Source organism: Haliotis rufescens, unplaced genomic scaffold (genome assembly GCF_023055435.1).
Source record: "Haliotis rufescens isolate VD_foot unplaced genomic scaffold, xgHalRufe1.0.p SCAF_16, whole genome shotgun sequence".
NCBI lineage: Eukaryota > Metazoa > Mollusca > Gastropoda > Lepetellida > Haliotidae > Haliotis > Haliotis rufescens.
Genome location: NW_025963846.1, coordinates 4562968 through 4584827, shown reverse-complemented (window position 1 = coordinate 4584827; position 21860 = coordinate 4562968). Strand labels below are relative to the sequence as shown.

General features: G+C 40.5%; 1 protein-coding gene across 1 annotated transcript in view; it reads left to right on the top strand.

The window, feature by feature from the left end:
- LOC124144297 (dynein axonemal heavy chain 3-like) overlaps positions 1 to 21860 on the top strand; it is a 179631-nt gene that overhangs the window by 104191 nt on the left and 53580 nt on the right. The window contains exons 43-54 of the mRNA XM_048396807.1: positions 5623 to 5861; positions 6949 to 7098; positions 7622 to 7838; positions 8345 to 8458; positions 9941 to 10093; positions 11614 to 11790; positions 12490 to 12628; positions 14562 to 14752; positions 15676 to 15771; positions 17823 to 18014; positions 19724 to 19857; positions 20520 to 20682. Of these exons, the coding sequence (XP_048252764.1) occupies positions 5623 to 5861; positions 6949 to 7098; positions 7622 to 7838; positions 8345 to 8458; positions 9941 to 10093; positions 11614 to 11790; positions 12490 to 12628; positions 14562 to 14752; positions 15676 to 15771; positions 17823 to 18014; positions 19724 to 19857; positions 20520 to 20682 (1965 nt within the window). The remainder of the gene's footprint in view (positions 1 to 5622; positions 5862 to 6948; positions 7099 to 7621; positions 7839 to 8344; positions 8459 to 9940; positions 10094 to 11613; positions 11791 to 12489; positions 12629 to 14561; positions 14753 to 15675; positions 15772 to 17822; positions 18015 to 19723; positions 19858 to 20519; positions 20683 to 21860) is intronic.

Below are 21860 nucleotides of genomic sequence, written 5' to 3'. Positions count from 1 at the left end.
CTTCATGTGACTTCATATCACCAAATAAGTTATTCAAGCAAATCTAAATGCCCTCAAAAGACATGTAATATCACTCCATCTGTGTGAGCTATTTACCGGTATTATCGATTTACACACAACAAATCCCACTTAAAAGACTCAATCTCATTAAAATCAGATCTAAGTTCTCGCTGCCACTAAACAAAGATCTGAGGACATTACGTTCAAATGTTTGACCAACGGAAGTGAGACAGACGATAATTTTGACGGAATCAGTCGTACGAGCCGTAACTGTCGTTCAGAATACCCCGTGTTAAGGTTTTCGAGGTTGCATGATGAGAAAACACATTTGATTGTCACTTTCATGATCTCGTAAGCGACGCTTTGATTGGTTGGATGAAAGGTCGTTCTGACGTGACCCGTAATGGGATGTCCTCAGATCTTTGTTTTGCGATAGCGAGAACTAAGATCTGATTTTAATGAGATTGTTAAAAGACTATGCTGATCATTGTCCCTGCATTTAGTAGCTTTTGTACCTACTAGTTCCTACTAAACAGCTTTATTTCCTGAAACTCTGAACTACTAACCACTAATCTATAAAATATGCGAGTATCATTTTTACATTTTCAATTTGAAATCACAAAGTCTCACCATCTCTTGCAATCTTACAGTGATTTCATAAAGTAATCGTATAAACATACCACTCTTGCTGAGTGAGCTGTGACTACCCCCACTGATTGTACCGGTGTTGGGAATCACATGGTCCAGTCCGTTCATGAGCCAACTCTTTAACCATGGGGCTGCCCTAACCCCATCCCAGCATTACTAGGTGTGCTGTATCAGGCGACTATGCTTGTCGTAAGAGGCAACCAATGAGATTGGGTGGTCAGGCTTGCTGACTTGCATGTCATTGCATCCCAATTGCGTGGATCGATGCTCATGATATCAATCACTGGATTGTCTGGTCCAGACTCTATTATTAACAGACCGCTGTCATATAGCTGGAACATTGCTAAGTGCGGCTTTAAACAACAAACAAACAAACAAACAAATTGGCTCCTCCAAGGATGGCCTTAACACTGTGTCTGGAAGGGTATCTGTGTCTTCAGTGTGACCAACCAGTGCTAGAACCGCAAGGCTATACCCCACAAGACTGTCAGGAATAAGGGTTGACATTATTACAGCTATATCGGTAAATTAAGGTTTATTCTTTATACAATACGTATCACAATATCAATTTTTTCAGCATGCATCTGTGGCCCCAAGATGGCCGCATATTTTTTGAATGAGTAAACATTATGTTGTACCAGCATCTTGTTTTGAACATTAATGAACTTCCATTCATACCTTGATGTTTCAGATTGCTTCTGAATTCAAAATTTAGAATTATACAGTTTTGTGTGATGCATATTGCAATACGTTGTGATTCACTTTAAACCCCCAATACCCATCCCAAGTCATGAATAAGATTCTAGTCACTGTGATCTGGGCCCACTTGCACAAAGCGATCTTAGCGCTAAGATGATCGTAACTCCCATACTTTAACAAAGGCTTACAATAGTCGTAGCGCTAAGATCGCATTGTGCAAGTGGGCCCAGGTTATCACCTAATAATTAGCTGCTGATGCTGCTCTCAGAGAAGTGTAATATTGGCTTAGTAAGTTCACAGAAATCCTTTTTCTGTCAATGATGACTTGCTTCCCATCTCACAGTTCCCTCCACTCCCATGTCTTGTTTCAATATTGTAGTATTGCTGTAAAACCTACTCCAGCTGGTTACCATCTTCCTGAGGCAAGGGAGTTAACTGATTATCAATATCCAGTTTCAACCCTTGCTGAACAAGGCTGCAGTTATGAAGTTATATTTTGGCTGGTCTAATGAGTCTATACATCATCCAATCAAAATCGATTAACAAAAAGTGACATCCGTTTCGTAAACTGCCGTGTAGATTTTGCAAAACATGTGTAATGTCGACATAGTGTCAATGGATATTGTCCAAATCTTTTTTATGTTTTTAATCAAGGTGCTCACAAGATTGGATGCACTTCGCGAAGTAAGATCTGTTTATTTTACAATAAATATGTTGATTATCAATCAGATCTCCTTCCTTGGATGCTGCCATTTTGTTTGAAGCAAGCGCAAGTGATATAAGAGGCTGAATCTCATTGGTCAATAGGAGGGACTTAGCCACTGGTGGTGCTATGATCGAGCACAGAAATTCCAGCCTAGTTCAGCAAAGGTGGAAGCTGGACTTTGACAGTCAGTAAACTCCCCCTTGCCTCTGGAAGATGGGAGATGAGAAGTGCTGAATAGTTGTTAGTGTAGAGGGGACAATGCCCTCAAGTGTTGAAAGCATTTTGCTGCATGAAATGTTAACCCTTCTTTCCATGCTGTAATTTTATGTTTTATGCAAGAAAGGCGAAAAAGAAAGTAACATTTTTTTTCCTTTAGATTTTTATTGCATAGAGAGTGTCATGTTATAACAGAGATGGTGTCTTGAGATTTAGTCCAAAAAATGACACTCCACGAAAATGTTTTTTTCACTCTGCAAAACTGTTCATTCTTATTGTTTCATAACCCTCCCAAAGGATGCAAAATTGGCAAAAGTTTATAACCATCATTATCAATATTTATCATTTTCCATTGTGATGGTCCCAACGATGTAGATGATTTTTCGTAACCCTGCCCTCAACCTGTCCAAATCTGTCCCACTCAAATAGCTGACCCGTGAAGATTCCGGGGTAGAATTGGTCTTTAGCAACCCATGCTTGCCGTAAAAAGTGACTATGCTTGTCGTAAAAGGCAACTAACGGGATCGGGTGGTCAGGCTCGCTGACTTGGTTAATGCATGTCATCGATCCCAATTGCGTGGATCGATGCTCATGATATTAATCACTGGATTGTCTGGTCCACCCTCGATTATTTACAGACCGCCGTCATATAGCTGGAATATTGCTGAGTGCGGCGTTAAACAACCAACCAACCAACCACTCAAACAGCTGTATATGTCTGCCTCATCCCAAACAGCTGGCAAACAGCTTATTTTTGTCTTCAAGATGTGTTGTCTGAAACTCCTTTTAAATGATAATGACATTTGATATATATACAGTTACAATAAACATGATTAGCAACTAATTGTGACATCACTGTGGTCAATATGCTTTTCATTCATACTTTTATCATAGATTTAACAATTTGAATTAATATCTTCCTTTAATCATTTGGATTTATCTAGTTGCAATTAACATTTCAATCATGTGACATTGATTTTGACAGCGAGATAGAGATCTTCGTATCATGGTAAGCTAGTTGTTCATTCCGGCTACTAACAACCTCCCATGCCAGCCATGTTGCTGTCCTAGAAGCGTCCTAGGCGTATGTTCCCCTGTTAATCAACCCACTGTTAGTGCATGTGTCCCTCTCAATGTGGAGTCCGTTGTCTGCGTCCTGCATCCTGCGTCCAGCCATCTGTGTGTCAGGTTCTATTTAACGTGTATGGCTGCATCAAGCTATGTGCGTCTTATTACACAAGGCGATATAATGTACGTGTATTGATATATCATCATTACTAACGCGGGGTGTTAGTATGTAAAGTATATTGCATTACTCTCGTATCTGCATATAATTAAATGATTCTGATCTAAAAAGAATAACCTTAGGTTGGATTAGGATGGATTTATGTACCTGCTGACCTGAAAATATGAAAATTAACAATAATTGTATAATAATTAGACGTATATATCACATTATGTGTACTTTAGAATATTATAAGTATCAGGAAAATCAAGGATTTCTAACTTTTACATAAAAGACTTGAAAATGTGGTATCTTTAAGTGTATTTTACAATGTACAGATCTCCAGGCATTGATGGCAAGTATTCAAATATCTTGAAGTAAATATCTCTAAAAGGGGTTTTATTTTCTGGATGATTTCTGTTCATTTGTTATAGTATTAGAAACTCATGACGGCTTAATACTGTTGTGGATCTCATCATACACAATGATAAAAAAATAAAAGCACTGGTTCTCAGGCAATGACATTTGAAAATATAGTGCGGGTGGGCGGTGTTTTTTGTTGTTTGTTCAAACTGGCATGTAACAAAATATGCAGTTGTGTACCTTCATTCTTGGAAAGGACCTCCCTACATAAACAAGCATACAAATTCCTATTGCTGCCATGACCGTAAAACGAGATGCTCACTAAAGCAGTGTCCATGTAAGGGGAAGTAACTGCATGCTTTATTGGATCGCATTAATCTTTTTGAAAACAGCGATAAAAACGAAACGAGCATCAGACACTATGATGATGCGGGCGGTTCCTGAGAACCAAGACTTTTATTTTTTTATCCTAAATGCTTATCGGTTGACAAGAACTCTTGTGTGTAGGGCATATGTTTAATGAAAATGCAGTTTAACATGGGTGAAACATTACAATTTGTATAAAATTAGTGGAAAGGTCAATAAAATCATCTTTCTCAGTCACCACACTTGATTTGGAACCACAATACTTTATATGCCTTGTCCTGAAACCTTCAGTATCACTTAGCAATCCTAGATTTCTTTCCCCTAACATGAGACGGTGGGACTCCAGCTTGTGTATCTGTGAGGTTGAGGTAACCTGTTCATAGCTTGTGACAGTCAGGTCCTAGAATATCATTCCTATGCTTAATTACAGGTGTGAAACACCTGGTTTGTTGTTATGTCTTCATCACAGAATCCCAGTGTTTTGTGTTTAGTATCATTATGTGCATCAACGTAAGTTCCCATGCTATTTTTTTCAGTTTCTTATAATTATTACGAACCTTAATATTACTGCTTTATGTAAAGATATATGTTCCTCAGGTAAAATATGCCATAGTTCATCAGATCATAAAAATCATATCAGCTTATCAGTGTTCTTCACAGGAACATCACCCATGAAGATCCGCGGGTAGAATAGGTCTTCAGCAACCCATGCTTACTCTAAAAGGCGACTATGCTTGTCGTAAGAGGCGACTAACGGGATCGGGTGGTCAGACTCGCTGACTTGGTTGATGCATGTCATCGTATCCCAATTGTCTGGATCGATGCTCATGATTTCAATCACTGGCCATGATTGTCTGGTCCAGACTGGATTATTTACAGACTGCTGTCATATGGCTGGAATATTGCTGAGTGTGGCGTTAAACAACAAACAAATCAAATCAAAACAAAATCACAGGAACACATGATGATATTATAATAAAAAATGAAGCACTATGTTTCCTTTTCAGATATCAGTATATAAATATGTTCATTTAAACGACCTAATGATTTTTTGGTGTAAAATATTGACCATATATATATATATACATACTGGTAAGCAAAATTCACATTGGTAAGTATCAGATTTCAAACATGTTTTCACATGACAGCTAATCATGATGTTATATTTTATCCTCTTAAGCTTAAACATGTAGAATAATAATCAGAAAATAACTGATAAAAATCTTATTGTGGTGTTAATAGTTTCATTTTCGTGAAAAATCTTATGATCACACGTAATATTTACCTACGTAATCAAGCGTGAAATATGATTGAATGTCTAGTGGTAGGTTTGATCATGAAACAAAGGAGATGAACGAAAAAGGACCTTTTTGCTAATTGTGCTTATCTCCCCTTGTAGATTAACGCCCTGATCATCAACACAGTGGAGACAGAGAGACAGAGGTACTTCCTGGAGCGCTTCCTCAGCAAGGACAAGGCTGTGCTGTTTGTGGGCCCGACAGGAACGGGGAAAAGCGCCATCACCAACAACTTCCTACTTCAGCTTCCAAAAGACAAATACATCATCAACAACATCAACTTCTCTGCTCAAACATCAGCCAATCAAACACAGGACATCATCTTCTCTAAACTTGACCGGTACATATGCTTCAAGTGTTTGCTTGAATCTCAACTGTGTGTAGTAGTATGACGTCCTGTTCCACGAAGCAATCTTAGCTCTACAACTGTTATGAGCCTATTTTAACATATGGGAGTTACGATCATCTCAGCGCTGCGACAATTGTAAGCCTATGTTAACATATGGGAGTTACGATCATCTCAGCGCTATAACTATTGTAAGCCTATGTTAACATATGGGAGTTACGATCATCTCAGCACTGCAACAATTGTAAGCCTATGTTAACATATGGGAGTTATGGTCACCTTAGCACTATAACTATTGTAAGCCTATGTTAACATATGGGTGTTACGATCACCTCAGCGCTACAACTATTGTAAACCTATGTTAACATATGGGAGTTACGATCATCCCAGCGCTATAACTATTGTAAGCCTATGTTAACATATGGGAGTTACGGTCACCTTAGCACTATAACTATTGTAAGCCTATGTTAACATATGGGAGTTACGATCATCTCAGCGCTGCAACAATTGTAAGCCTAAGTTAACATATGCTAGTTACGATCATCTCAGCGCTGCAACAATTGTAAGCCTATGTTAACATATGCTAGTTACGATCACCTCAGCGCTACAACTATTGTAAGCCTATGTTAACATATCGGAGTTACGATCACCTCAGCTACGACTATTGTAAGCCTATGTTAACATATGGTAGTTACGATCATCTCAGCGCTGCGACAATTGTAAGCCTATGTAAACATATGGGAGTTATGGTCACCTTAGCACTACGACTATTGTAAGCCTATGTTAACATATGGGAGTTACGATCACCTTAGCATTACGACTATTGTAAGCCTATTTTAACATATGGGAGTTACCATCATTTCAGTGCTACAACTTTTGTAAGCCTATGTTAACATATGGGAGTTACGATCACCTAAGCTCTAAGATTGCTCTGTGGAATGGGTCCCTGCCCCCTTTAATATGGGGGTACAAGCATGACAAATGTGGGGTGGGGGGGGTTCCAAGTACCCAATTCAAGAACAGACACAGCACAAGCTAGCAGTAGGTTGTAATCAACTGTTGCTGATACATTTGTCTCCAGGAGGAAGAAGGGAGTCTATGGGCCAACCCTGGGCAAGAAGCTGTGTGTGTTTGTGGATGACCTCAACATGCCCGCCAAGGAGAGGTATGGCGCCCAACCTCCCATAGAGATCCTGCGACAGTGGATAGACCACGGGTTTTGGTATGACAGGTATGTGGTACATATAGAGCGTGATGGCAGTAAGTGTAGTGTGATGGTAATAAGAGCGTGACGGCACTAAGTGTATTGTGATGTCATCAATAGAGCGTGACAGCACTAAGTGTAGTGTGACAGCAATAAGAGCGTGACGGCACTAGGCGTATTGTGATGGCATCAATAGAGCATGACAGCCTAAGTGTATTGTGATGGCACCAATGGAGCGTGATGGCACCAACATGACATGACAGCACCAATAGAGCGTGACGGCACTAAGTGTAGTGTGACGGCACTAAGAGCGTGACAGCACCAAGTGTATTGTGATGGCACTAACATGACGTGACAGCAACAATAGAGCGTGACGGCACTAAGTGTAGCGCGACAGCACTAAGAGCGTAACAGTACTAACATGACGTGACAGCACCACTAGAGAGTGAGGGCACCAAGTGTAGTGTGACGGCACTAAGAGCATGACAGCACTAAGTGTAGTGTGACAGCACCAGTAGAGAGTGACAGCACTAACATGACCATGTTGCAGGAAGGATACATCAGTCCTGCAGTTGGTGGACATTGTGATGCTGGCGGCGATGGGGCCCCCTGGTGGCGGCAGGAACAACGTCACACAGCGCTTCCTGCGACACTTTAATGTTATTGGCATTGAGACATTTGATGAAGAGACGATGAAGAACATCTTCTCCCCCATCATGGACTGGCACTTCAAGAGTTACGAGACGTCCCTCAGGAGGTTCTCCAGGGTAGGAGACATCAACATGGGCACATACACAACAGTTATTGTTATGATATAAAATTGCTACCGTTTCTCAGATGTTGCCTGGCTTAACAAGGAAGCACCTGATACTAGATACTGAATGGTTATGTTGTAAATATACACTAGTTTCTTTAAATACTTCTCAGGCAAAAATGTTTCCATTGTATATACACACTAGTTTCTTATACTTCATTTACGAGATTAAGGGAAATACCAGAATTTGGTATGAATTCTCAATATGGACACAAATGCAAGATGATTTTAATTGCTGATACTTTATTTCACCGATAGCAACAATAAATAAATGTAAATTAATTAAATATAAATTGTGGGCACTATTGTGACACAAACTGAGGAACAGTTGCAAGTTGTAGTCAAGTCCTAATGTAATTGAAGACTAGTAACATGTACAGAGCACGTAGAGACTGGCACCTTGTCCAGAGCACTAATGGACAGGTGATGGATGTTAGCATGAGTTCCATCTCTGTGTAGATTCTGCTTGGCGCCACTCTGGAGGTTTACCAGATGGCCATCACCAACTTCCTCCCGACACCGTCCAAGTCCCACTATCTGTTCAATCTTCGAGACTTTGCCAGAGTTGTACAGGTAAGAAAACTAAGTATATGTATATCCTAGATCCTAGATCCTACGTATCCTCCACCCTAGATCCTTAACATTACCGGTACCGGTAATTGGATGTCATGATATTGTGGTGCTTTACACCCTTGATCACAGAACTGATTGGGGGACACAGGTGGCCCATCTTCCCGAGGCAAGGGAGTTTTAACTGACTATAAAAGTCCGGTTTCCACCCTTGCCGAACTAGGCTGGTATTATGGAGTTAGATTTTGGCTGTACTAACAAGTCTATGCATAGTCCAATCAAAATCGCGTAACAAAATCAAAATCCGGTTAGTAAACTGTCGTGCATATTTCGGTTGATTGCATGTTTTACAAAGCATGTGCACCGCCAACTTGATGTCAACAGATATTTTCCAAGTCTTTTCATGTTTTTGATGCAGTTCGCTATGTAAGACCTGTTTTATCACAATATAGATCTTGATTGTTGACCAGATCGTCTTGACTGGGCGTCGCCATTTTGTTTGAAACAAATGCAAGTGATACTAGATGTGGAATCTGATTGGTCTTAGAAGGGACATAACTCATAATAACCACTGGTGGCACTACGATCGAGCCCAGGAATTCCAGCCTAGATCGGCAAGGGTGGAAACTGGACTTTTAAAGTCAGTTAACTCCCTTGACTCGGGAAGATGCAGGTGGCCCAGTTATCCCAGGGACCATTATTTGCTATGCAGAATTAGGTCCTTGAGGTGTATGAGAAACCAATTATTTTTCGCCAAAATGATAACGTCAAAAACCTGCATCACCATGATCTTTTCTTCTCACTTCAAGCTGATATGCAATGATATAATTATAATACTGCTGAAAGCAATATTAAATCAAGCTCACTCACTCATCACTAGGACTAACAGGATCTGGTGGTCAGGCTCGCTGTCTTGTTTGATGCATGTAATCATATCCCAATTGCGTAGATCCATGCTCATGATGTCAATCACTGGATTATGTGTTCCAGACTCGATAATTTACAGTCTGCAGTCATATAGCTGGAATATTGCTGAGTACAATGTTTAACAACAAACAATAAAAAACAAAAAAACAACAACACCTTTCACTGATTGAACATCATCACACTGGCAGTCCAGCTATTTTGGCCCTTATACTGAACCGGGTCGGTTGGGTAGCCTAGTGGTTAAAGCGTTCGCTCGTCATGCCGAAGACCCGGGTTCGATTCCCGACATGGGTACATTGTGTGAAGCCCATTTCTGGTGTCCCCTGCCGTGATATTGCTGGAATATTGCTAAAAGCGGCTTAAAACCATACTCACTCTTACTTACCTTATACTGAACCAGGAAGGAATACGGTCGATGCCATGACGCTTTTAGTGGTCACTGTTTTCAAAAGCAATCCTTATGTTTTAATGTATAAGTGTTTTTGTGTTTAGAAGATTGGGAAAAAAAATAAAAGTTGATCAAATATATTAGTACAACTTGCCGGACTGTCTTGTCAGGGCATCCTGTTGATGAAAGGGACCGTGGTGTCAGCTGTTGTCGGTAATGCAGGACAGAAGCTCTCCCGCCTGTGGGTGCACGAGGTGTACCGTGTGTTCTATGACAGACTCGTGGATGACCAGGATCGCAACACGTTCTTCAAAATGGTCAAGGTAAATAGAAACAAACACAGTTACATTAAAACTACACTAGGGCGGATCCAGCATTTTTAAAAGGGAGGCGTCCAAAATATAAAAATGCTCGCCCTAGATAAAGGAAGGAGGGGCTGGGGTGTACATGACACCAAGTCTTTGATTGGCATTTAGACGTGATACACATAAGAGAGAGAAGTGTATATGCTTACGCTTTGATCAGCATTCAACTGATGAACAATCGCATTAAAATCAGATCTTAGTTTTCGCTACCGCTAAACAAAGATCTGAGGACATCCCATTACGGGTCATGTCAGAACGACCTTTTGTGAACTTTGACCAATCAATGAAATGACTGACAAGAAATCTACATTAGCCAATCAGAAGGCAGCTTTCTCGAGCTTTATCACACTAGTTTCAAACTGGCGACTACGCTTCGAAACATATTTTGACGTATTCTCGATTAAACATTTTAAAAAGAACATTCTGGAATGGCTTATAGATGGCCTAGATTGTATGGATATAATCATAAAACCCGTAACTGCCGTTCGGAATACCCTCTGTTAAATATTTCGATGTAGCAAGTTTTGAAAACACTTTCATGATCTGGTAAGTGACGCTCTGATTGGTTGGATAAAAGGTCTTTCTGACATGGCCCGTAATGGGATGTCCTCAAATCATTGTTAAGCGATAGCGAGAACTAAGATCTGATTTCATTGACATTGACTTATGAAGGAGTAAGCATATACTCCAAAATGTTGTGTTCCTCATAATAAAACAAATGACATCCATAAATTCTCTCTCTTATACATGAAATGCTTGAAGATTACTTGGAGCATTGTTCTGGAGAACACACATAGGTGAATCTCAAACATTGGGTGATTGAACATGGTCTGGAATACTTATAGAACTTGAAATCAACACTGTTCATGCACCTATAGCATAGAAGAATAAACCCCATGGTGTAGCTGAAGGAATGTGTAGCAGCCTTAAGATATCCAATTCCTGTGATGGGATTTGAACCACGGACCTGCTGATCCAAGGTTGGACGCCTGGTCTACATGATGAAAGAGGTTAAGCCCACAAGTAACATTTTGATACGAGGTCGGACCCCTTGTCAAAGATCAAAGATGTAAACCCTAGCTGATTTAACATCTTTTATCAGTGGACATAGGGTCCATTGCCTCAGATCAGGAGATGACTGATGGGTTTCACCTCTTTGGTAATGTTGACAACGTATCTGACCTCGGAGAATGATTCTTGAGTGCACACTAATCCAGTGACCAGGATAATTAGAGCGCTTTGAGCATGCCCCTGAATGTCATCATCATCATCATCATCATCATCATCATCATCATCATCATCATCCATCCATCCATCCATCCATCCATCCATCCATCATCCATCCATCCATCCATCCATCCATCCATCCATCCATCCATCCATCCATCCATCCATCCATCCATCATCAATGAGTCTGTGGTTGAATCCCAGGCAATACCAGTCCAGTGTATCCACACTGTCGCCCTATGTTGTTGCAGTCAGTGGTTGAGTCGCATTTCAAGGAGAAGATGAACAGCCTGTTCACCCACCTGCTGGAGCCTGGCAAGTCCATCAGGGACGACACCATCCGCAGCCTCATGTTTGGGGACTATCTCACGAAGAAGGGGGAGGACAAACTGTATGATGAAATCCTCAACCTGGATGAACTCAGGGAGGTAGGTACAACAGAGCATCGACTGACTGGGGACACTCTCAGTCACACCAATGTCGGAACTTAATTACAGACCTTAGGCTTAAAAAAATTAAACAATTGATTCTCAGGCTGACTTTTGAAAATATTGTGCAGGTAGGCGGTGTTTTTGTTGTTGTTGTTGCTTGTTCAGAGTAGTATGTAACCAAATAAACAGCTATATACCATCAACCTGGAAAGGGCCTCCTACATAAACAACAATACAAACTCCTATTGCCGCCATGACCATAAGACAAGATGCGCAGTAAAGCAGTGTGCATGTTAAGGGAAGTAACTGCATGTTATATTGGATCACAAATTTTTTTAAGTATTAGGATATTTTTTTTTTATATTTGAAAATAATGGAAATAAATACAAAAAGTGCAACAAACTTTATGAAGATGTGGGCAGTGCCTGAGAACAAGACTATTTTTTTTAGCCATAGCTAAATTGTAAAATACATTTGGTCAGCATGTAATTAAAAAGTCCAGGTATTTCAGTGTATGATTGGAAAATTTGAAACATAATTGTGATATAAGGGAAATTACATTTTTGCATATTGTTTGTGACAATGACGGCACATATATTGAACAAAAAAAAGTTCATTATGATGAATACTTTGGGGGAATGATGCAGAGTTTTGTGTTTGATGTTTGGACTTGAACTGTTGACCTGATTGCTTCAGACAATTGAGAACAACCTGGAGGAATACAATATGATGAGCAAAGCCCCGATGGAGCTGGTCATGTTCAGGTTTGCCATCGAACACATCTCCAGAATTAGTCGAGTTCTCAAGCAGCCAAACGGTCACTGTCTCCTAGTGGGTGAGTCGTTTTTCATGTTGAAGAATGTGCTGTTCATGATTTAAGATCTCACAACCCACAAGCCATCATGAGGTGTTAAAATGTGTAAGTCGACATCACACCATTTAAGCCAAATTCTCTTTTTATTTAGTTCCGAGTAGAATGGGTGAGTTGGGTCAGCGCCACTTTTAACAGTATTCCAGTTATGGACTGACATGGTATTTCCAGTGTTACATGCTCACGGTAGTATCTTTGTGTTGGGGGGGGGGGGGTCAATTATCTTAACGCTTCAACCCTGTGTATAAGTTGACCCTCCATGAAAACCCCCAAATTTTAGGTACGAAAAACTAGCCTTATACACGACATAACATGGTATATCATAGCGTGTCAGCTTTATGTGGGAGAAAAGCCTGAAGTGATGCAGGTCTCAGACGTTTACCTCTTTGGTGAAACCCAAGAGCATGGGTGTAGTGCTGACAAACCTGGAAACATAGTCTTGGCAACCAGGGATTCAAACGCATGAGCACATGTTTTGGGCATGGCCAAGGGATGCAACTCTGCACTGCGAATTAGGGTGCATTAGACGACTGGGCCACCCTTTCCCCACGGTCCCTAGTACCCCATGTGGATCAATGTGTCGCATTGCTAATTGTGTGTTCCCTGACAGCATGGACCATTGCTCATAGTGTCAACCACTGGTATCACTCTCCTACCCAGAGTTCCATGCAGCCAGCATAGTACCTCTGCCACAGTCGAGCGCCATGTGACGAATCGCCACATCTTACACAGTCCATTGAAGATCTTGCATATGTTTTTCATCTGTTTCATTTTTTATAAGTCTTCACATCTAGATAAACATATGTCATTAAGAAAAAATCCTAAAACACTAAAAACTGTTTCCATTTCCATTGTCATCCTTTGTTTAGATGGGTTGTATGGCTCCATGTGCTGTCATCAAAGCCCAACAGAGAGCTGGCAATATGATCACTTTGATGTATAAATATATATATTGTCAAGCACCTATCTATAAAATTTTGAAAAACAGTATGTAAATTGTAACAAAATACTTGCATTAGGCTAATCATTTCTCATTTCATAATAAGTGCGTTTATTTACAAACAAGAGGAAAGTCCGGTCACATGCAAATTAGCCTGTGGCAGTGGTGTTATGCTAAGTTACCACTTGCGCCGGAGTGAGTCACTGGTATGCCTTGTTGTGACAAAAAACATTACTCCTTCAGAAGAGAATAGGTTCACCCATGTAATATGATTCTGATGAGGCATAGATGGCAATAGTTATGGTAATCATGCAATCTCATTAAAATCAGATCTAGGTTCTCGCTGTCGCTAAACAAAGATCTGAGGACATCCTATTACGGGTCACGTCGGAACGACCTTTCGCGAACTTTGACTGACTACTGAAATGACTAACAAGAAGTCGACATCAGCCATGCAATTAGAAGGCAGCTTTCTCGAGCTTCACGGCACTCGTTTCAGCCCTGGCAACTTCCAATTCAGACTACGCTTGAAAAATATGTTTACACAGTTCTTGATTGAGATTTTGAAAACTGAACAAACAAACATTACGGAATGTCTAATATATGGTTGAGATTGTAAGGCAGTGCTTCCCATGTACTGTACAACACAACTCCATTCAAATGTTTATCCTGTGGAAACGAGAGATAGACGATAATTTTGATGGAATCAGTCGTACGGGTTGTAACTGTCGTTCGGAATACCCCGTGTTACCATTTTGGAGGTTGCATGATTAGAAAACACATGCCGACTGTCACTTTCATGATCTGGTAAGCGACGCTTTGATTGGTCGGATGAAAGGTCATTCTGACGTGACCCATAATGGGATGTTCTCAGATCTTTGTTTAGCGATAGCGGGAACTAAGATCTGATTTTAATGAGTTTGGGTAATCATGTTATGTGATGCTCTGTTTCACCAGGTATTGGGGGCAGCGGTCGTCAGAGCGTCACCCGACTGGCAGCGTTTATGTCGGACTTTGAGCTGTTTCAAATTGAGATCACCAAGAACTACACGACTGTGGAGTGGAGGGATGATCTGAAGCGTATGATGCGGCGCGCCGGGGACGAGGGAGTGTCCACGGTCTTCCTGTTTGGCGACCATCAGATCAAGGCAAGCATCCAATACAAATGATATTTAATTGATAGCTCTTCCTCAGTGAAGATCTGGGTTAGAATTGATCCTCAGCAACCCATACTAATCACAAGCATCAGCTGGTCAGACTCTTTGACTTGGTTGATGCATGTCATCCTATCACAATTGTGTAGATCAACGCTCATGGTGTCAATCACTGGATTGTCATGTCCGGGCTCAATTATTTACAGCTGCTGTCATGTAGCTGAAATATCGCTGAGTGTAGCTTTAAATGATAAACAAACATACAAACAAACGTGATAAAGTGATAAAACCCATACCCTTCGGCTTTGTTGACATGATCGTCCAAGAACTTGGGTAAATTCAGTATGAAATACACACACTCATGTAGTAATGTGTTTGTGTGTTCTGCCTGTGTAAGGTAATGCACAGCTGGGGTCAATGAAGGTATGCACTCTCTTAAAACATGAAAGCAAGCAGACTAGAACCTTTGTCCAACATGGCTAAAAGATCCTTGAGGCAAAGACTTCATCCACTGAGCTATCATGTGTCTTTGATGTGGATATTCCATTGTCAGTCGGGCTGTGTTTAGAGAACCTAGGATGGTACAGTTGCAGCATGTTGTACTCAGTAATATTGGTGAAGCTTATTTCTGGTGTCCCCCGCCGTGATATTGCTGGAAAATTGCTAAAAGCGGCGTAAAACCATAGTCACTCACTCACTCACTCACTCACTCACTCACTCACTCATATTGGGGCAACATGTTTGTACTAGGGAATTGTGGGGCAACTTGGCAGAAGTTCTGCAAGAAGGAAATTTTGATCAGGTCTTTTATTTGTAGTTAATATATAGAAAATGTGCTTGTACATAGAGTATCGCATTGGACAGAACAGAGCATGAAATGAAAATCTGTGGTCCTGTAACCATGGTAACTGTTACAGGATGAGTCATTCCTGGAGGATGTGAACATGATCCTGAACACTGGTGACATCCCCAACCTGTATGACAACGAGGAGAGGCTGGAGATTATTGAGAAGGTAGGTGGGGAGACTGGGGATTATTGAGAAGGCAGGTGAGGAGATTGGAGATTATTGAGAAGGCAGGTGAGGAGATTGGAGATTATTGAGAAGGCAGGTGAGGAGATTGGAGATTATTGAGAAGGTAGGTGAGGAGACTGGGGATTATTGAGAAGGTAGGTGAGGAGACTGGAGATTATTGAGAAGGCAGGTGAGGAGATTGGAGATTATTGAGAAGGCAGGTGAGGAGATTGGAGATTATTGAGAAGCAAGATGGGGAGACTGGGGATTATTGAGAAGGTAGGTGGGGAGACTGGAGACTATTGAGAAGGAAGGTGAGGAGACTGGAGATTATTGAGAAGGTAGGTGAGGAGACTGGAGGTTATTGAGAAGGTAGTGGGGAGACTGGAGATTATTGAGAGGGAAGGTGGGGAGACTGGGGATTATTGAGAAGAAAGGTGGGGAGACTGGGGATTATTGAGAAGGTAGGTGGAGAGACTGGAGGTTATTGAGAAGGTAGGTGAGGAGACTGGAGGTTATTGAGAAGGTAGGTGGAGAGACTGGAGACTATTGAGAAGGTAGGTGGAGAGACTGGAGACTATTGAGAAGATAGGTGGAGAGACTGGAGATTATTGAAAAGGTAGGTGGAGAGACTGGAGATTATTGAAAAGGTAGGTGGAGAGACTGGAGACTATTGAGAAGGTAGGTGGAGAGACTGGAGACTATTGAGAAGGTAGGTGGAGAGACTGGAGATTATTGAAAAGGTAGGTGGAGAGACTGGAGATTATTGAAAAGGTAGGTGGAGAGACTGGAGATTATTGAAAAGGTAGGTGGAGAGACTGGAGATTATTGAAAAGGTAGGTGGGGAGACTGGAGATTATTGAGAAGGAAGGTGGAGTGATTTAAAGGGCAAGTAAAGTCAAAATAGCAACTTTGAAAATTTTAATACTTTAGGGCGTACTTAATCACAAATGCTTGACCAAAATTAAATTTGAAAATCGGAAATAGAATAAGAAAGACGACATACAACGACAGGCGAATTCGTCCAGTAAGGGGATTCCCCTTCCTGGAGTTTAAAACGGGTTCCTGCTGCTTGACGTGCTGTGCAATTTCAACAATCAATGTATGCAATGTTATTTTTGTAGGATTATCAGAAATAATACCACTTTTAGATGGACTGCTTCCTGACATGTCCGTATAGATGCCAAGCATCACAAGTCAGCCAACACATCAACCAATGAAAACATTTGTCACGGTTTGCTGCATCATTGTGGTGGTAGCTTTAGGCCACGCCCCCAAATAGTTTTGTTTGGGAATCTTATTACGGAGCGTTTGATTTCATTGCTTTCACTTGGACATTTAAATACTTTCTGCAAATAATTTGAATTTTTTCTCTCTCGGGAATCGACTTAATATATCTGGGACAATTGATATTCACAACAAAATCACAATTATTATTTTCAGTTTACTTGCCCTTTAAGATTACTTTATCAAAACATATGCTTTTATCAGTCTTAAAGGAGGTACTAATATACAATTCTGTCTTCCAGGAACATCGATGTCTGTATATCTATGTTTTGTTAAGGGGCGCAGCTACTTAAGTATGATTCGGTTATCAAACCAAATTGTAATACCCTATTCGATGTAATAAGCGCCCCGCTCTAATAAGCGCCCACGGTGGTATTTGCTAATATATTGGCTAGTGAACAATCCCAATTAGCACCCCTTCCGATTGATCAATGTTCACAAGACCTATTTATTCGCGTATAATACACACTCGTGTGTTATATGCACCCTTAATTATGGGCAATTAAATTCTAGAAAAATATATCTATCATACATAAACATTTCAGACTGTCAGCATAAACCACGAAATTTATCTTTCAACTCTATTTTTTTTCACCAAAATAATATTCTAATAAGAGCCCCCTATTTCTAATTTTGAGAGTGCCCTGGGCGCTTATTACGTCGAATACGGTATGTACAATATCTATAAAACCAGGATTACCGGTTCCACTGTAGTTGCTGAGTTTGTCCTGACTGTGACGGTCACTATCCCCGTCATGTTGCAGATGCAGGCTGTGTGTCAGGTGGAGAACCTGCAGATAGAGTTCACTCCCCTGAACATGTACAACAAGTTCATCGAGCGGATCAGACGTAACCTCCATGTGGTGCTAGCGTTCAGTCCGATTGGAGACACTTTCCGGAACAGACTCCGAATGTTCCCGTCCCTCATCAACTGCTGCACCATAGACTGGTTCAAGGTCAGGTCACCCACTTGGAAAATTAGGAAAAAAAAGATTGGCGAATTTACTGATGGAAACAAATAGGGGAATGGATGGAAAGGGATGAATGAGTTTGACTTTGCACCCTCTTAGGCTGAATACAGCAGAAAATGTTGTGTCATGGTAGTACCCCCCAGACAAATTTTACACATTGTTTTATAAAGTGGATTTCAAGTATTTGTACTGAACGGAGCTATAGGTCCTCCTCTTCTACATATAGCTTTCTGTTACCTTATTTTTTTCATTAAGGTTCTCAGACTCTAGATTTAGATCCTGAGTGTATTATTGTGGTGTCTTTTGTTGCCATATATGGTGTGATATTAGGTTAGACAAAAAATTTGTTATGCTGTCTTGAGTTACCGTATATGGTGTTGAAAAGATAACATTATGTGGTACCCATATCGCACTACTCTTCTAAGCTTAGTACACTGACGTTAAGGGTCAAAGGGAGCTTACTCTTCAAACCTTAGAGGCCACATCTTGTTGACAATTTTAACTATAATCTTTATCAATAAAGTTGCAAAAGTGATTTAAGAACAATTAATGTCCTTGCACATCACAATTAATGATATAAAAACACTAAACAGTGTCAAATAACGAATTTCTGTACCAGAATTTTCATAGGAATTATGTGAGGTGGGTGTTGGAAAATCCAAGATGGCTGTTACTGACGGTATATGGTCTCATATTAGGTGAGTAACAAGCATCTTGGATTTTTACTGACGGTATACGGGCACATGTGGGGTCAGTAGTTCTGCTCTCTGATTGGTCAATCTCACTTTGAGGCATAAAAAGTATGCATATATCAATGCTGTGAAGTAACTGTGATAACCAGAGAAGGTGGGGTGATGTTCAAAATTATTGCACTTGTATAGCGACTTGCATGCATGTGTGGCTGCTTGGACTAGATTTGATAGTGCTAGCCCACTGACATACCATGCCACAGTTTAACATGAATATACCTGACTTAGACACAGTATACTGTCTCCGAGCCAAACAATCCCTGTTTTAGCCCCATAATGCTGAGTGCCAGACAGGGTAACAACAAGTACCATCTTTCAATGACTTTTGGATCGAACCTCCGAACTTCTGCTCTCTGGGCAAATGGTCTACCACTAGACCATGAAGGTGGCCGATAACTATAGAGAAACACATATGACACTTTATCATACCTCCATGTCAGAATGATTACCTCTGATTGGTCCAAGTGATCTTGATAAAATACTGTGTAACCCGCCTTGGAGGGTAATAAATTTCTCAGTGGGGTAATAAATCTCTTATACCCTGCCACAAGCAATACAGACTGCACATGGATTTCTGAGAGGCAGAATAAATCCCTTATACCCCGCTTCCAAGCAAAAAAGCTGCACGCTTTTTTTCAGAGTCAATGGAAATCATGTGACATAACACACGCTAACCACAGCTCAATTGAACAGGTGTTTTCTATCAGTTTTTAATTTATATTAATTCTATTACAATGTCACATTAAAACATGTCTGTAAGATAAATCCCATTGTACTCGGGATACATGGGGTTTTATGCGTCCCTGGTTAGGTTTTATACCATGTGCCTCGCCTCCGGCTTGTGGTATAAAACCTAACACGGGACGCATAAAAGCCCATGTACCCTGAGTGGTCCTGCTACAACCTATAGTGTGCTGACAGTACTAATACTCTGTCTTGGCGTAGGCATGGCCGGAGGATGCCCTGGAGCTGGTGGCCAACAAGTTCCTGGATGAGGTGGAGATGTCTCAAGATGTGAGGGACAACACTGTAGTCATGTGTAAACACTTCCACGAGAGTGTCCGTGCTCTCTCCAATAGGTGAGTACTGCATTAGCGAACTAGTTTATATAGGGTCATTTGTTTCCTATTGTTTTCTTGAAATTTCAATATACTAAGTTGAAATTTCAAGATAATAAGTAGAAATTTCAAGATAATAAGTAGAAATTTGAAGTTAATATTTTGAAATTTCAACTTATTATCTTGAAATTTCACCTTAGAATCTTGAAATTTCAAAACTTACCATCTTGAAATTTCAGGATAATAAGTTGAAATTTCAAGATATATCTTATAATTTCAACTTAGTATCTTGAAATTTCAAGATCATTATATTGAAATTTCAAATTAGTATGTATCTTGAAATTTCAACTTAGTATCTTGAAATGTCAACATAACATCTTGAAATTTCAAGTTAGTATCTTGAAATTTAAAGAAAAATCAAACAAAACAAGTGGCCGTAAAAGGCTGTTAGTTTATTTGTACAGCACAGAATAGGCGCTGTTTCACAAACCAATAGCATTACTACTGTGGAGACCTCATTTCATGGTGGCTGAAGGTAGCCTAGTGGTTAAAGCACTCATTATACTGAATGCCTGGGTTTGATTCACCACGTGGGTACAATGTGTGAAGCCCCTTGTGGGTGTCCGCCACTGCTGGAACATGGCTAAAAGTGGTCTGAAACCATAATCATCTATTTAACGCAGGTACTATGAAACAATGCGGCGAAGGAATTATGTGACCCCGACTTCCTACCTGGAGTTGATCAAGACCTTCAAGAACCTCCTGAACAAGAAGAGGCTGGAGATCCTGACTCTGAAGAACCGATACATGGTGGGCCTGGAGAAGCTGGAGTTCTCCGAGTCCCAGGTGAGTCTCAGGAAATCTTCCATGTAGAGTGTCCTACATTACCCATAGGGTTAGAAATGAACCCAGCTCAGAAACATTGTATGTTCACTGGTGCAGATATCACCTCACACCCACCAGTGTGCTGTTTAAATCATCCGGACAGCATTGTTGACGTCATTCAAATCTTTTTCTGTTGTCACACTAGAAATGACATCATAGCTGAAGATTGTAGATGTCATTCGACAATTATGGTTTTCTAAGAAGGCGGTTGTGATGAGTACATTTTTTTAACAGGGAGCTCCAAAGAATTAAGAAATAATGGGTAATAAAGAAATTATTATACTCGCAAGTGTGTCACATTAACTTTATTAAACTTGTGTAAAAATTCTTGTATTACTCTCGCTCTCACTTGGGGAATACAAGAATTCTGACACTTGTTGAATAAAATCAGTATGACACACATGTGAGTGTAATAATCCTGATGTACAGCATGCCTCCTCCGAGGAGTCACAGCTTTGTTATTATTCGGGTGATGTCAGTATCAAATAACATCACTAATCTCTCTGCCACTAAAGATGGTTTGCTTTATTTTTTATGCTCAAAACATAGGTTTTCTTTCTAATTTCAAACTGAAAAAGTTGGAAAATTGATTTTGGATGATGGAATCTAACCCTCTTGTCTTTTGAAATGAAATAACACCCTTAAGCCTCAGAGTTTTTAACTTATATCGACACATGTTGAGTTATTTCATGTCAAAAGACACTTGGTGAGATTCTCTATGCATTAAAAAGTTGACAAGATTTGACACTGCAGACGAGATAGTTGAGTCTTGGACAGTCAAATAAGTGGTCTGCTCGAGCACTCATGCCATCAGGGCATAATATCACACAGTCAGACCAGGTTATGTGATGTCTCCCATGTACAGGGTTTTGGGTTGCAGATCATGAAGTGTCATCTGTTCCTGTCCTTGCGGATCATGTAGTGACATCTGTTCCTGTTCTTGCAGATCATGTAGTGTCATTTGTTCCTGTTCTTGCAGATCATGTAGTGTCATCTGTTCCTGTTCTTGCAGATCATGTAGTGTCATTTGTTCCTGTTCTTGCAGATCATGTAGTGTCATCTGTTCATGTCCTTGCAGATCATGTAGTGTCATTTGTTCCTGTTCTTGCAGATCATGTAGTGTCATTTGTTTCTGTTCT